The sequence below is a fragment of the Penicillium expansum genome, assembly GCF_000769745.1.
Source record: "Penicillium expansum strain MD-8 chromosome Unknown contig21, whole genome shotgun sequence".
In the NCBI taxonomy this organism is placed as follows: Eukaryota; Fungi; Ascomycota; class Eurotiomycetes; order Eurotiales; family Aspergillaceae; genus Penicillium; species Penicillium expansum.
Window position 1 is genome coordinate 102,167 of NW_015971438.1, and position 15,702 is coordinate 117,868.

Below are 15,702 nucleotides of genomic sequence, written 5' to 3' on the forward strand. Positions count from 1 at the left end.
CAAAGGCCCGTATAAAGGATATACCACCCAGGGTTTTCAAGAACTGGGAGAAGAGAAGCGCCTTGGCTTCAATATCGAGTATTCGCAGCTGTCGGGATGTGCGCAGGTAAAACAGCTGGATGGCCGCGATGGCGACGTAGCCAGAGCTGATGAATAAGATGACCGCCGAAATGATGGTACTCAGTAGTTGGAAGATTGTTTGATTCAACGAAGTGGGCAAATCATTGTCAATGAGTTCAAGGTCTTGGCTGAAGCGGTTGAGCGTTAGGCCTGCGTTCGTGGATGTGAGAAAAGACGTAGCGCTTGAAATAATTTGGCTACTTATCAACCATTTCTTCTTCCATTTACCTCAATATCACCAACTCCTTATGTTTACTTTTTACATCTTCATTTTTGGTGTAGTTAAAAGTACCTACAACATACATAACTATACTCCATGGTCACGTGTTGTACTTTCTAAGTCTGTATTACGTCATCGCGTAGTACGCATGGGACTGAAACGGCAAAATTAAAACGAATACGATGCTCTACAGACCCGAGGCACAACATAATCATCATGGAAAACACACGGAACGCGATCCGATCCCGGAAGTCTCATCATAAATCACGTTCGGGGTGTGGAAATTGTAAAAGACGGCGAATAAAAGTGAGTACTTTCCAAATGGTTTCTGCTATCCTCATGAAAGAGATGGATATGAGGGAGCGCAGAGAATACTCTCCAGTCATTGATTTGTTTGGGATGGCGACTAGACTGGATAGAGAGTGTGGAAGTTTTGGATGATAAGCCACTAATAGTCTACAGTGTGATGAAACTAAGCCTGCATGCTCCAAATGCATCCTTCATGCTGTTGAGTGCGACTTCCTCTCGACAATAGCTGAATCATCAGCTTCATCCTCTGCAGCACCATCCCCATACAAACCTTTGAATGCACAATTTCGATTCAAGCCTTCTAAATACCAATCTGCAAATGACAAGCCCAATGATGAAACAGGCCAGCCATCCTCGCAGACAGTCTCCACGGAAGTCCCATTTAAAAGCTCCAACTCCAGCGTCCTACCACAGACTCAGGATACCATCTCATTCGCCGACCTACGACTCTTCCACCACTTTGTTACAGAGACATACTGCACCCTAACAGACGAAGCAACCGATCACAATCGAGTTTGGCGAACTCACCTTCCACAATGGGGATTCTCCTCGCCGTCCATCTTCCACCTCATATTGGCGCTAGCAGCCCTACATCTTGGCCATCTCCACCCCGAGGCACGAGACCAGTATGTGATGCAGGCAGATAGCCACTTCACGTTTGGCATTCGATCTGTGTCGGCTATTCTATCGAGTCTTAACTCGGAGAACTGCCAGTCTATCTACATGTCGACAGCGCTAGTATGCTTTGTCTATTTCGCACACGGTCCAAAACCTGGTGAATACCTTGTGTTCAGTGAGACGGGGAAGGCGGAGTGGCTGGTTCTTATGAGGGGAGTGAAATCGATTTTGATGTCCAGCCATGACAGAATCTTTACCGGGGTCTTGCAGGTTCAAACTGATCCTGCTATTCAGGGCGTCAGCCCCTTGTTACAAGATGAGCTTCGAAAACATCAGTCTCATATCAAAGCACTTCAACATTTTATCGAAACGCAAACTGGCGGAAATTCTACGTCTCAGATCTATATCGATGCAATTGAAAACTTGCTCGAAATGTTTGAGGAAGCATACCAGTCTCGAAGCACTGAGAAGGATAGTGTTAACTTGATGCCCTTTCTCGTTGGATGGATATACAGGCGGCCTGAGGATTTCATTGGTCTCCTTGAGGAGAAAGAGCCATTTTCATTGATTATTCTTGCTTATTGGTGTATTCTTTTAAAGTTCATGAGATCCTCGTGGCTTATGATCGCTTGGGATCGACATGTTATCGCAGGAATTCGACAGTCTCTAGGACTTGAATTCCACCAATGGATTGAGTGGCCTGTGAGTGTTATTTGCGATTGACCTAAATAGATGGGGATATTCATTCAACGCCATATCTGTGCCACGTAAACTAAAACAAGAAGTGTGACTTGGAATACGAAAGCAAATCACCATAACAACTACATACCCCCAGGCATGGACTTCAATCACCTTGTTATGGTTTCCGTCAACCTAACATCGAAAAGGTCAACTCGTGCCCTTTGCCCTTAATCTAAACAACTAACCTCATTTTGACCTAGTATTTGTTTAGCACTTCTTCTCTCGATCTCGCATGGGCCAACAGCGCGCTTATTTCTTTGGCTTTTTCACATGTGTCCGGCCCACGGGTTTCTCTTATCGGTAACAAATGAAGATACTATGTAGTCCTAGAAATATGATCAACAGGTTCCAAGTAAGGTACACTCGTATCCGTGTTCGTACATGCCATAGCCTGAGCGACGGCTATTGCCAATTGGTATCGGCTAGCGGCACAAGGGAGGTAAATGAAAGGGCCTGGAGAGATAGTTTTCGTTTCCAACCTTCTTCCTTTCTGTGGCGTCCCTTTTTATGCCGTTCGTTTCTGTGCCGCCCCTTTCCGTGCGCGAATACAACCTAATTCTCTCCATAAAGCCACGCGGGTAAAGTGGATAATCTTTCCCGGTGCGGTCCCCGCCAGGGCCCCGAGACATCTAGGCAAATCTGGTGGGTTTGGAGCTCGTTGATATTTTGATTTAAGCAATATGATATCAACTGATACTCTATCGACACCAAATGAGAGATTATTGTGTTATTGTTTTCTACTTTGGGTGACATAGGGAATGGATAGGTACTGTTCGATTTTTGCGACTCTCCTCGGTGGGGTGGGTTCGGACGATCTCAATAACGGCATTATTTCCGCTGATCCCCGAGGGTAGCCTTTTTTTTTGAAACTAAACCCCGAGGTCCAATATGGCCGACATTGCCGAGTTGTACCTAGGTAGTAGAGATGTGTCATGCATATGTTTTATTATTCCGAGGCTCCAATGTTCCAAGGTTGTTGCCGGAAATTCCCGTGTCAACCATGGTTCACTTATAGTCTGCCGTGGTCTGGACTCTGACCTTTCCAAGGTTGCTTTTATGCTTAAAAATATCCAGGTTTGACATGCATCTATGTAATAATATATCTAATATCTAATGCTATACGGAGTACGGAGTACTCCGTACACTCTATGGAATTACCTAATTCTGACCCACAGTAGGGTAATCAGTATAATGGAAGGTGTTGTCCTCAAATGGTCCATAGAACCGAGTTCGGTCATATGGAGCCATGGGGAGATTTTCCTTCAGTCTGTGCACTAGATCCGGGTTGCTGGTAAAGTATCGACCATACAACAGAGCATCGTATTTACCCGATTCCACTACTCCCCAGGAGTTTTGATCATCCCATCCACCAGCGGAAAAGAACGGGGTGGCGCCAAAGATTTGGCGGAAGCGATCAAGGGTCACATCCAGCAGACCCCAGCTCTCGAGGAACTTATCCTTCTCTTCTGCGCCGAAGATTTGCTCATAACGCTGGGCAGGTTAGCACAGTCTGTCATTAGATAGAGACGAACGAAAACATACCGGCTCAATAAAGCTAACATACGACAGCGACGGGAGAGTCTTCTTCAGACCCTCACAGAGGTGAGTCCAAGTCTCAATACGCTGTTCTCCGCGCGCTTGATTGAACATACCAAACGGCGACAATCTAATAGCCAGATTCTGCTCACCAATGGTCTTGGCCACCTGCTCCATCAATTCAAACACAAACTGGCAGCGCTTCTCTGGGGTACCGCCATAAGCATCCTCACGCTTGTTGATGTTGGAGCTCAAAAATTGCTCCGGCAGGTAACCATTTCCGCTATGGATCTCCACGCCATCGAAGCCAATATCCATAGCAGTCTTAGCGGCAATGCAATAATCGTCGATAGTTTGCTTGATGTGCTCCACTGTCATTTCGATGGGCGGGTGATTGGCGTAGGGCACGGGCTTGGTGGAGCCGACGGGCGGATGCGAGTAACACTCCGTCGCCGAATCCCACACAGAGGCCGACGGGCAGACCGCGGGTGATCCAGTCATCTGAGGGATCGTAGCACGGCCGGCGTGCCACAGCTGGCAGAAGATAACGCCTCCTTTTGCATGAACGGCGTTCACAACCCGTTTCCAGCCCGCGGCTTGTTCGGCGTTGAACAGACCGGGTACTCCGGGCATGCCATTGCTCTGTCAAGACGAAGTTAAAAAAAGGAATTGAATAATTAAAGTTTGAATAATTGTCATTAAGCGTGCCACCCCGAGGAAATAACATAATCTGTTGCCCTAAAGAGGGGACCGTGTGCCACCAAACTGGGGTTGATGCTTACCTCGAGTGATGGTGGAATCCCTTCAGAGATTATCAAACCACCTTTGGTCGCACGCTGGGAATAATACTCCACAACCGCATCTCCAGGTATCCAAATACGATTTGGGTGATCCGGGGTGCTGGAAGGATTCAATGGTTCGCCGCGGTTGCGGGTCAGAGGTGCATGGACGACACGATGTTCAAGGGTAATGTTGCCATTGGAAATAGTCAGGGGTTTGAAAAGACCGGAATCTTTGCCGTTCAAGTTGTGCACGGTCATGTTTTTTTCTTTCTTCTTTTTTTGATTCTATGCCGGTTTACTATGTTGTACTCCGTATGTAATGGATTATTGGGGACCGAGGGAATTATAGAAAGAGAAAAAGAAGGAAAGTAAAAAAAACACACACAACTCCTTTTTCGCCCAATGTCGATCATTAATTAAAGACTTTGTTACTATCAAAGCTGTCATAGTGCCTCGGCTAGCCAATATAGGGTTCAACTAAGGCCCATTTATCTGTTTGGTAAAACAACGGTGTTGGTGGCAACCCGGTGCAAATTTTGGACCGGACTAATACGAGGCACTAGAATCGATACTATTTGCCCGGCTGGTAGGCACCTACGACGCTCGTGCATACTAGTGGGGTGTAAACCGAGTCTAGCGTCGTCTAGTGTTATTCATGGATCATAGAAATCCCCCAAGAGCCATTCAAAATTGAAAAAAAGTCCGGTGGTGGAGTCTACCGCAGCCCCTTGAGCAATCATGTCCGTCATGGATCCCGCATCATTATTACCTAGTAGTGGTTCAATAGCCTCCAAGTCCCCGCTAAAGATCGTCTTGTTGTCTATCCTCATTTTCACGATGTGTAGTTCTTTATCATGTCAAGTCCCCGCTACTTTACATTGTAGGGGGGGAACTTCAACTTAACGCCTATCATCATGACTATCAAGAACGGAACAGATGTCTTGTATACTATCAATCTCGTGACACAAGCTATCTGTATTCCAATTGTGACTGTCTTCGTGGCATTACGATTCTATACCCGGTTTCGATTTAAGCAATCCCTAGGGGTTGAAGATCGTAAGTTGTTCCCTTGGATACGTACTCTTTTCGAGGATATTGCTAACTATTCTCTAGTTGCCTGTACGATTGCTTGGGTATGTTGAGCCAAACGACTGATGCCTTACATGCCTTATTAGCCAAAACTGACTTTACCCAGTTGCTGTTTATAGGATATTGTGCGATATCTATTGTCAGTAGGTGCTATAGTTCCCACATGTTAACAACTACATACTTACTCTACTAGTCGGTCAACATGGCGGAGGATACCCAATTGCCGAACTCGACACTAAAGATCAAATCGCATTCAAAAAATTCTGCTACATTGCGACCATTCTCTACTGCCCGATGGCCCTCTTCGTCAAAGTCGCCCTCCTAGCAATTCTCACCCGAATCTTCGCTCCCTTCCGCGGCAAAGTCTGGTTCATCTATATCTTCCTCGGCTGCCTATGCTGCTACTACACCGTCGCCCTGATCGTTAAGATTCGCATTTGCGCCCCCATCCCCAGGTACTGGCTCGGTGACCAGGTTCCGGGAAGCTGCCTGAACCAAACCGCCGCCCTCATCGCCGACTCAGTGATTAGTGTCGTCAGTGACCTCATCATCCTTATTCTCCCAATGCCATTGACATGGTCTTTACAAATGTCGCGCAATAAAAAGCTGCGCGTGATAGGCCTGCTTAGCGCTGGTGGACTGGCCACTGGGTTCAGTCTTTACCGATTGATCCTGGTATTGAAAGGTTCAGGTGATGAGGGCCTCATGTTCGTTCGTGTCATCTTATCAGGGTATGTCATGAACTTCTTCCCCTTGACCTCTTTTCCTTTTGTCTGACTTCTAGTAGCAATGCCGAGGCAGGTGTTGGATTGATCTGTGCCTGTCTACCTGTCCTCAACGTCATGTTGGCCCATTACAAGAAGAACCACTCGTCGCAGAAATACTACCAGAACGGCTCGTCCCATCCGCTGAGTGATAGGAAATCAGCCCCGGCTTCCAATGTTGCTCCTGACTGGGACAAAGTGACGAACTTCGGTGACCAGAGCCATCTAATTTCATTCGCCGGTCCCCCAGAGGCTGGCGACTCTGCGGAATCTATCCACAATCAGGATGGCATCAGGAAAACGGTGGCTGTGTCACAGACTGTGGAGACACATTAACGAGAGATGTTCTCATTGAATTTCTCAATTTATATATACCCACTCATTAATACCCTAATGAATTTTCTTTCTGTCTCTTTCTTCCCTTCCTTTTTTACATGCATATACTTTTCTAGGCCCACATACATTGCCACTTGCAGAGTTGGTGTGTGTCCAGGTAGTTTGATCGTCTTTATCCTATCAACTAACCTTAAAAGACAGACAATACTAGGTCTGTGTTGGCTTGCATGCCCTTTGTATTCCCCGTGAATCAAAACCTGAAACAATGAACTCATGACCCCCCTGGTCTTCTTTGTTCGATCACCTCTTCATCAGGCTACCATATCAATATAAATACTCTACTTCCCCCACCTATTCAAATCTATCAATCAGTCAAGTCACACTACTCGCCAACATCATGCCTCCAGTATTCCCACCCTTGCAAGACAAGTTCCTGCACGAATGCCGCACCTTCAAAACCGACTTGGACGCCCAGGTCCATATCATACGGTGCGATCCAGACGGTCGAGGAGAGAAGCGCATCAGCGAAGTCGCTCGGGCAGTAGGAAACCTGTCTAATCGCATGAGTCAGATCATATGCATTGCAATTGATATGGTTGATAGGGCTCCCGATAGCGAGATTCTTCGTCGTAATACTGCCTTTTGGTCCCTTGGACCTGATGGTCATTTCAAGTTCGCGGATGTGTTTATTCGCATGGAGCGCGACTTAATCCATATAATGCTGGTTCTTATCAGGAGCCCGTCTGAACGCAACTGTACTGGCATTGCTGGGCATCTTAATAAAATGGCAAGGCAGATTTCATTTCACCTGAATGTTTAGAAAGTTATCTATGAAATCATTTGATGCGGAGTGTTTTTCCCCCTAACAGAAATGTAGATACCTAGTAAGCCAGGGAGATACTGCCCCCTGTAGAATCAACGCCAGTCTCAGATATTGTCTCCCACCTAGATGGTTGTCTATCATTTCTTTGGCTGGGAAATGTGTGGATAGAAATAGCAAAAAAATTCAAAAGGGCAAAAAAGAAATCTCTCCCTCGGGGAATCGAACCCCGGTCTCCCGCGCTTATCGGTTTTAATGACAAGCGGAAATCATCACCACTAGACCAAGGAAGATGCGATAGTCGAGTTACTGCTCGACCACTTGGCTGGTTGATGGAAGTACCGGCCTATCTTGACTCGATGACTGATTGCAGCCAAAGTATACATCCACGCACAACCCATCTATGTACAATATCCAAATAACAACTTTATAACGTATTTCACTACCGAGCTGGCCACCCCCCAAACACATAGTAAATGTGATTAATTGTAACTTGGTATCTCAACAACCACGTTTTTATTTGATTTCATTGCCTATCGATAGCTATTGATAAGAATTTTAAATACTATATAGCAATCTTAAGAACATCGAAGGGGTGCATCATTACGGTATTGAAAATTACGGTGCTAAAAGCCAGAAATATACATAATACAATCACAAAGTCATATATATTTCCCAAACTCGCTAGAGAAGCTAGAAATTACCTAAAAAGCATTCATCTATAGGGAAATCGTTAAATAAACGGCCGTTGTTGAGATATCAAGTTGTAATTTATCGCATTTACTATGTGTTTGGGGGGTGGCCAGCTCGGTAGTGAAATACGTTATAGCTATCATACCCCTTTGTTAAAATGAATTGGAATTTAATCAAATATTTATTGAATAAAATATACTTGTTTCTCTATACCCTCGGGTAAATTTCGAAATGTAAATGGTGAACAAATCATGGAGATATATTATATATATACGGCAAGGATATGTAGAATCTCGACCGACGACATGGTTTTTCTTCTTCTTTTTGAGCCTATAAAGCAATGCCCCAGCGACATATCTATCTCAAAGAAAAATAAAGAACACCATCACCTAAGAGACGGATTTGGGTCAACCAACCCCGAGTTAGACCACAACCCATCCAATCCCGCATCAAACCCAAGGGACCACGATCCATCAATGAATGGCCATTGAAACATATCAGTTTCAAAATCATGATGACTACCAAGCGCAGCATTATCTCTTGCAAGAAAGTTCGTTTCGCCACCAAGACCAGGCGACGACGAAGTTCCTCCACGAACATGAGAGCTGTGTGTGTCATGGGATTCAGATGTTCGTGCCCTAGTCGCATACGCATCTCTACTCGGACGAGATCGAATATCACCATATTCATCCAGGGTACCTGCAAGGGCGAATCTCCTGGGACTGTGCATCCCAGACTCGGAGGGGGCTTGGTTACTCTTGACTATCTCGTAGAATCGATTTGCTTCTTGGACCGTGCGCCACTTGGTTTGTTAGTTGCGATATTTGGTTGAAAAATGGGTTGGAATTACTCACCCAGCTACGACCGACGGGCCAAAGTTTGCTTAGTCGCTCGAGGTAGACAAGATTTCGGGTCTTTTCTTCCTCGGCTCGTTTGAGGCCGCCCGGATATCGCTGTGGGGCAATTGTGCCATACATGTTGATATGAGCAGCGACAAAGACGCTGAAGCCGGAATACGGTGATATGACGGGTGCACCGGAGGCATCTAGTGCACTTAGGATACTCCCGATCTGCTGAGCGACCTCAAATAGCTGTTTGATTGTATCGGGCTCGCCTTGCGCGTCATCATTTGTGTCGTGGAAAACATCGGAATGGGGCTTGAGGTTGGATAAGAAGCGGTCCCGATGGAGGAAAAGGATGCTGAAGGAAATGGAATTAGTATTGTTGCTTGGAACACGTTGAATGAAGATAAATACCTCATGCAATGGACCAGATTGATGTACGCAAACAGCTCCCCGTACCCGAGTGCCACGTGCGACTGAACGCTGGTAGCTGGAAACCGGACTGTTACATCCTGCAAAGATCTCCACTCATCCAGTTCCTCCTTAAGAGCCTGCCATGTCAAGAGGAGCGGGGAAGCCGAGTCGTTCGAAGACAAAGAAGCCAGTGATCGTCGATGTTCGTTCGCAAATCTTAGGATTCGTACGAATATGTCAAATCCTCGAGTGACGATTGTGAGGCCATGCTCAATCGTGAGATCCTTCGCTAGCAAACAGTCTTTATTCATATCGGCGGGCATCAATCTGTTGGCTGGTGTATGATTAAATGTGAAGTCCCGATCACTGATGGGGAGAGGAACTGAGATCTGGGAGAATGATAGTGCGAAGTGCTGACGGGCTCCTGAGCTCAGCTCGCAGTCTTGCGCAAAGCAGCACCAGTAGGTCCGGACCAGCTGTTCGTATTGTGTTTGGGATGCATGAAATTCTTGAGGATTGTGTTCCATGCTATCATCTGCCATTTTCAGAAGGGATTGAATCATGTAGGTCGCCATGCCTGATGCCTGTCAGCTAGTGCCCTACAATCAGTTGAAGATTGGATACATACCACTATACATCCAGGCTTGATATGGTCGCTCAGTACCCCACTCATAAAATGAGAGCATCACGAGGGACTGGGCAAGATAAAGCGATGGAGCCTCAAGCACGCGCTGGGCAAGATTTTTGCGTGCATAGTCCGCATATATTTCCTCTTCTTCAAGTTCATCGCTGTTCATAAACCGCACGCATAAGGAAAGGACCGAGGCCACAAAGACCGAATCCACTGAGTGGACGTTGGATGATATGTCGGAGATTAAAGAGGGGTAATGAAGAAAATTAGTGATTGGAAACTTTTTTCTGTAGGTTTCCACTGCGCTGATGACGGTTGCCGGCGATAGAACTGCTATTGGATCCTTGGATAGGTCTTGAGCCACGGGGACATTCTCAGGGGTGCCTCTTTCTGCACCTCCAACCACTGGCGATAAGGCGGATGATGCCTTCCTTTTTCTTGGGGCCTTAGATGAGACAGTATTCCTCCGTTTCCTCTGTCTTGAGGCGCGGGGATCTGTCAAATTACATCCTTGGTTCTTGGTCTTCAAGCAACGTTGACAGGGCGGTTGCCCTTCATGGACGCATTTGACCTTTGCTTGCCTGTATAAAAGATCAGATGAAATGATACATCTAAGAGTTCCGATAAAAACCTACCGGCAAGCATCACACGATATTGACAGCCTCATCGAGCGTACATACGGGGAAGGGCGGAGTGGGCCGTGGTAAAAAAGGAGTGGCTGTCAAGTATCGTGGGGCATATTAAAACAATCTCAAGCAAGCCATCGGATCAACGTAGGAGCGCAATTGCACCAATTCAACCGTTTACGTTGATTAAATTAAACAGTTGGATACACGTCTGAGGGAGCAAGAGTTACGCGGATATCTTTAGTATCCGAATATGGTTAGCGCGATCAGCTGACTTGGATCTATGAAGAATTTTGATATGAGTTTGAAGAATCTTGATATCTTATTCTAATTATATTAATATTGGGTGTCTCTATAGTCGTAATGAACCGTAAAACATATCCCCGTGGACAGCAATCAATGGGCGGCGAGTCATTTCAAATGTTGGTTGCCACTGTCCACTGTTGCACCCACGCATTGAACTTATCAATTTCCATCTCATCCGTGGCCCAGGATGTCACAAGCCGAATCACGGAGTTTCCATCATCAAGCTGTTCCCAAACATAGAATCGGAATTTTTCATGCAGGGTTCGAACCAATTGCTGAGGAATGGTGACAAACACCTGGTTTGTCTGTGTCTCCGCAGCCAACTTATAACCCAACTTCTCGAAGTTAGTTGAGATCTTCTGGGCCATCTCATTGGCGTGGGTGGCCAGTGTGAAGAACAAGTCTGATCGGAAGAGTTCCATGAACTGAACTCCAAGAATACGGCCCTTGGCCAGCAAAGCGCCATGTTGTTTGAGGTGGAAATCGAAACCTTCGGCTAGCTCTTTCTTGAGGACAATTGCTTCTCCCATCAGAGCACCGGCTTTGGTGCCACCGATCCAGAAGATATCAGTCATGTCGAAGATCTCCCGTAGAGTGAGATCGTTCTTCTTTGAGCAAATGGCTGCGCCGATTCGCGCTCCGTCCATAAAAAGCAGGAGGTTTGATTGTTTGCAAATGGCGGAGAGGCTGCTCAACTCTCGTTTCGTGTAGACAGTACCAGTCTCCGAGGCATTAGAGATATAAAGTAGCCGGGGTTTGGCCATGTGAGGGTAGAATTGATTTTGCTGAAGCGCCTTTTGAAGATTGATGGGCGTCATTTTGCCATCGACTGCAGGCACGAGGATAAGTTTGTGGCCGGTTGCCTCGATCGCACCTGCCTCTTTAGAGGCGATGTGACCCGACTCCAGAGTAATAACAGCCTCGTAAGGCCTTAGGCAGCTGGCGATTGAAATGAGGTTTGCGGAGGTTCCGCTGGGAACAAAGAAGATACCCGCCTCGTCCTCGGTGCAACCGATCTTGTTTCGGATCAATTGCCGGGCAGCAATGCTGTATTCATCATTTCCATAAGCGACTTGCTGTAAGGAGTTTGTTCGCAAAAGAGCTTCAAGAATTTGTGGGTGAGCTCCCTCGCTGTAATCATCCATAAGGCTGTATGGAGGGCACGCCTCATCTTGGCATAAGCTTGTTGAGGGCATGGTGGGTATAAATTTGTAAATTTGGTTGAACACAGCAAACAGATGAGTTCCAAGGTTGAGCAAGGTTGAGCAAGGTTGAGCTTTAAAGAAACAAGGGACCAAAAAAAAGTAAAAGAATTATTTGAACCAGTACGGAGTACTAGAATGATAGATAACGGAAAAGAATCTTCGGGAATAATTTTCTCGGGAATGTTGCCACTTTATTCCCGAAATTTGTCAGTACCGGGAATCCCATGCGGGCATTTCCAGTTATTCTCAGGTAAATTGTGGGCCGGAACATGGGGTAGCACCGCTTTACTACGGCCTCTCCAATTGGCGAAAATAGGTCTCAATTGAGATATTTTAAAGATATGTTGTGAGATAACCTTCAAATTAAGGCATTATAAGATCTAGATTAGTGTTTTTGATCGACATTCGGCTTCCGGGCTCCGGACGGATACTCTGGAATCGACGAGCAAAAGAGAAGAGACATTGGTCACTTGGAATACCCCTCACAGAATGCCCCTCATGGGGGGTATTGTCATGAGGGGTATTCCCTGCTTTTTTCTTGGGTCTGTATCACCTCGAGAACAGCTTCGGTGACCGATCTTAGAGCTGCCTGCATCACGAAAGAATTGCATCAAATTCGAGTACACCGCTATCGTGGTCATATGTAATCCCTTCCCGACGTTTAAACCTTGTAGGGTCGCATGACCGATGCTTTCAAGGCTTAAATCTCATCGTAAGCAGTGGGATCCACTTCCGGTCTGGATTCTCGAACATGAAAGAAACATCCACGGATGAATCAGTTTTTTTATGCTGACATAAGGAGTGGCTTGGAAGAATATTACGTTGCCATATGATGGAAGTCACTGTCGGTCATGGCAAAGTGAAAGGGGACAATGAAAAATATTAGAACAATTAGAAGCAAGAAGATGACAGGAATAAATTAAAAGGCAAGGGAAGAAGGTTTGAATGATACACGACACTAGCGTGTGATAGTGCACCTGGGCATGTAAAGACCTGGCGAATCAAAACAGCACTCATACTCGGAGTTTGGCGGCGGTTGGGCATAATTAGGGTATTACTTTGTACTATCCACCGATCCCACCCAAAGCAAAGCCTTTCCAAATGTCAGAGCTGAGTCACAGTTGAGGTCTAGTGTGAAAGAATTGTGGTATATCGCGAAAGCCCAAAAAGACTCCGATGTGCCCGGGTAGTCAACGAAACTAGTACTCTCTATATATATGTTGGACTAGTTGGACTAGGTGGACTACAGTCCACCAACCCGAAAAAAATAATGTACAAAAACTCCGGCAAATAATGCAAACAGCGTTCAATGCTTTTGACCAAACCAAAGAAATTCAATCCTCATGTGGCGATGCAAGACGCACCCGCTCGCCTGGTAACCCATCTTCCGAAGGAAGACGCTGGTAGACCCGGACGCGCCAGCCACGGATGACCATATAGCATACCATAACGCTGACAAACAGACAAAGAAGCAAAACAAAAGAGAAAATACCGCTAATGCTGCGGATAGCATCGTAAGTATGCTTGAGGATTTGGGTGGTCTTCTGTGTCTGGGTATCGATTGCATCCGATGATGTGCGGTTAGACTCATTAACTACACTGTCTCCTGCTGCGCTATCGCTCGCTTGGTAGATGATCGATGGGTCAACCGGGATGGGTGTGGTTGACTTCCCTCTGTATCCGACAGACTTCCAGTCGGGGGATTTGCTTCGGTGCATTTCGGACTTGCCTAAGACGGTACCATTGACATCTACTGCCTCGGCAGATACCCAGTCCAGATATCCGCGGGCAATATACATGGTTTCGAAATCGGATCGCGGGGTCTTGCCGATAAAGACAGGGTCGTGGAATTCAGAGGCTTGCGCGTAGAAATGCCACTCTGCGACATCCGTCGCGCCGTTCCAGCTGATCCAGAACGTGGTCACCATGTTGGTTTCATCGGTGCCGTAGACTGACGCTACCATGTCTGGTGGCGCTGTGGGGCGACCGATGAATTCGAATTTGTACCCGCGGTAGGATGAATAGCGTGAGGAGGTGAAGTTGGCGGTCATCAATAGCTCTCCATCGGCGGCATGTTCGGAAATATAGCCCTCTTTGCTCCAGCAGGTGAACACATTGTCATTCGGAAGTAGCTGGGTATTGCCGCGGAGTCTCGAAAGCTGGTGATCGGGGCGGTTGTAGCGCCGGATGGCTTTTGCGGTCATGGGTCTCGCGCCGGTATCCAACTCGACAAATAGGGATGATGAGATATTTTCCTCGTTGAATTCCTCGTCCGAGGCGTTGTTCAAAAATGAGATTATATGGTGTGTCCCATTAGACTCAATGAATTTTGCGTCATGCTGCTTTGAAAAAGTGAAATCTTGCTCGAAATCACTATGTTGTCCACCCAATCGCCACATGATGTTTCCATCTATACAGGAGATGAGGTAGATGGTGTTCGTAAACCGTGATGAAATCAAGAAGTCCCCAATCTCATTCTTGTCAACTGAGTTAATATGCACATAATCCCAGCCAGGGTGTCCCTCTACTGGAGAATATGGGGTGTAATGGACGGTCTCGGGTAGAGGAATGCGATTAAAAGAGTCCCACCACTGGACTATCTCGGCGGTGTTCAGATCGATCTCAGCATACCCGCCGGTCTCAAGCCAAGTAGACTCTTCCGGGCGACCAAATTCTTCTAGGGTAATCTCATGCGAAAGGTAGATCGTGACCAGCGCAGTCTTACCGTCGTCCTGGATGTTGAACTCATGGATATCAAAAGCACCGAGGTCCCTCCGCAAAGGAAGCTTTCGTTGGACTTGATAATCATTGGTCAAGATCAACCCATACCCAGAGTCTATTTTCGAATCCCACGAGTTTTGCAAGATCATCGAAAGGTATGGGTCAGGGCCCAGACTGTTGACGACTTTGAAATCAAAGACGTTCCGGTTGTCGAACTGTTGCGAGCCAGTCCAAATAAGGCGCTATTATAACGAAATATGGTCAGCTGCCAGGGTCCGTATCGCGGGGGTTTGGTGTAAACGCACCCCTTCACCATCGTAGATATGCGGGCCGATCTGATATTGCTCGTACAAGGTCGACGGTGGGTCGGGGCCAATGTGTAGGTAGGGAGCGACGAACCAGTAACCGGGGCTAATGCGCTCGCGGTTTTCGTAGTGGACATCGAATTTCACTGCCCGAATATCGGGGAGCTGGAGAACACGGTGTTAGCGGGATTAAACAATTTGTGGGATGTGGGACACGGACCGTAACGAATGACATGAGATCATCGCTGGAATATTGCGCCAGCGCGGTCTGGCACAGCCATAACAGCAATGGAAAGCTCAAAAATAGCATCCTTTAAAGAGCGTGGTATAGGGAAGTCATTGAAGAAGAAAAGAGGAAAGGGGACCATCGTCGGGGGTCTAGACAAGGCAAGATATGTGCGGATCGAAGGAGGCGCCAAGTCCTGTGGGCGAATGGCAGGGGCGGAAGGGCCAAGCAAAGGTCGTTATAATTGGATCCTTCGACGGAGCGAAGGGGGTGAAACGTCCGGAGTAGAATTTGTGGTATTTTCTTTCCCGTTAGGCTCCATGAAGATCTCCAAGTGGACCGCAAAAACCATGAGGCCTCGTCATCACTTCCCGGCTATCGGTAATAATGTCACCTTT

General features: G+C 46.8%; 7 protein-coding genes across 7 annotated transcripts; 2 read left to right on the top strand and 5 right to left on the bottom strand.

Annotated features, from left to right (window-relative positions):
* Positions 1-661: 661 nt before the first annotated feature.
* Positions 662-1,990, top strand: PEX2_007550 (Zn(II)2Cys6 transcription factor domain-containing protein; the record flags this gene model as incomplete). The annotated part of the gene is made up of 2 exons (XM_016738032.1): positions 662-721; positions 803-1,990. 2 exons carry the CDS (start codon positions 662-664, stop codon positions 1,988-1,990), a joined length of 1,248 nt encoding a protein of 415 aa, XP_016594477.1.
* Positions 1,991-3,166: 1,176 nt separating this feature from the next.
* On the bottom strand, positions 3,167-4,584 carry PEX2_007560 (alkene reductase; the record flags this gene model as incomplete). Its single annotated transcript, XM_016738033.1, has 3 exons — positions 3,167-3,499; positions 3,551-4,186; positions 4,327-4,584. 3 exons carry the CDS (start codon positions 4,582-4,584, stop codon positions 3,167-3,169), a joined length of 1,227 nt encoding a protein of 408 aa, XP_016594478.1.
* Positions 4,585-5,240: 656 nt separating this feature from the next.
* Positions 5,241-6,515, top strand: PEX2_007570 (uncharacterized protein; the record flags this gene model as incomplete). The annotated part of the gene is made up of 5 exons (XM_016738034.1): positions 5,241-5,382; positions 5,440-5,459; positions 5,522-5,558; positions 5,609-6,146; positions 6,203-6,515. 5 exons carry the CDS (start codon positions 5,241-5,243, stop codon positions 6,513-6,515), a joined length of 1,050 nt encoding a protein of 349 aa, XP_016594479.1.
* Positions 6,516-6,897: 382 nt separating this feature from the next.
* On the bottom strand, positions 6,898-7,182 carry PEX2_007580 (uncharacterized protein; the record flags this gene model as incomplete). The annotated part of the gene is made up of 1 exon (XM_016738035.1): positions 6,898-7,182. The coding sequence occupies one exon, from the start codon at positions 7,180-7,182 to the stop codon at positions 6,898-6,900; it is 285 nt and encodes a 94-aa protein (XP_016594480.1).
* Positions 7,183-8,413: 1,231 nt separating this feature from the next.
* PEX2_007590 (transcription factor domain-containing protein) lies at positions 8,414-10,081 on the bottom strand (the record flags this gene model as incomplete). Its single annotated transcript, XM_016738036.1, has 4 exons — positions 8,414-8,830; positions 8,883-9,228; positions 9,285-9,861; positions 9,913-10,081. 4 exons carry the CDS (start codon positions 10,079-10,081, stop codon positions 8,414-8,416), a joined length of 1,509 nt encoding a protein of 502 aa, XP_016594481.1.
* Positions 10,082-10,957: 876 nt separating this feature from the next.
* Positions 10,958-12,043, bottom strand: PEX2_007600 (threonine aldolase family protein; the record flags this gene model as incomplete). The annotated part of the gene is made up of 1 exon (XM_016738037.1): positions 10,958-12,043. The coding sequence occupies one exon, from the start codon at positions 12,041-12,043 to the stop codon at positions 10,958-10,960; it is 1,086 nt and encodes a 361-aa protein (XP_016594482.1).
* Positions 12,044-13,386: 1,343 nt separating this feature from the next.
* Positions 13,387-15,388, bottom strand: PEX2_007610 (uncharacterized protein; the record flags this gene model as incomplete). Its single annotated transcript, XM_016738038.1, has 3 exons — positions 13,387-15,015; positions 15,079-15,243; positions 15,299-15,388. 3 exons carry the CDS (start codon positions 15,386-15,388, stop codon positions 13,387-13,389), a joined length of 1,884 nt encoding a protein of 627 aa, XP_016594483.1.
* Positions 15,389-15,702: the final 314 nt, after the last annotated feature.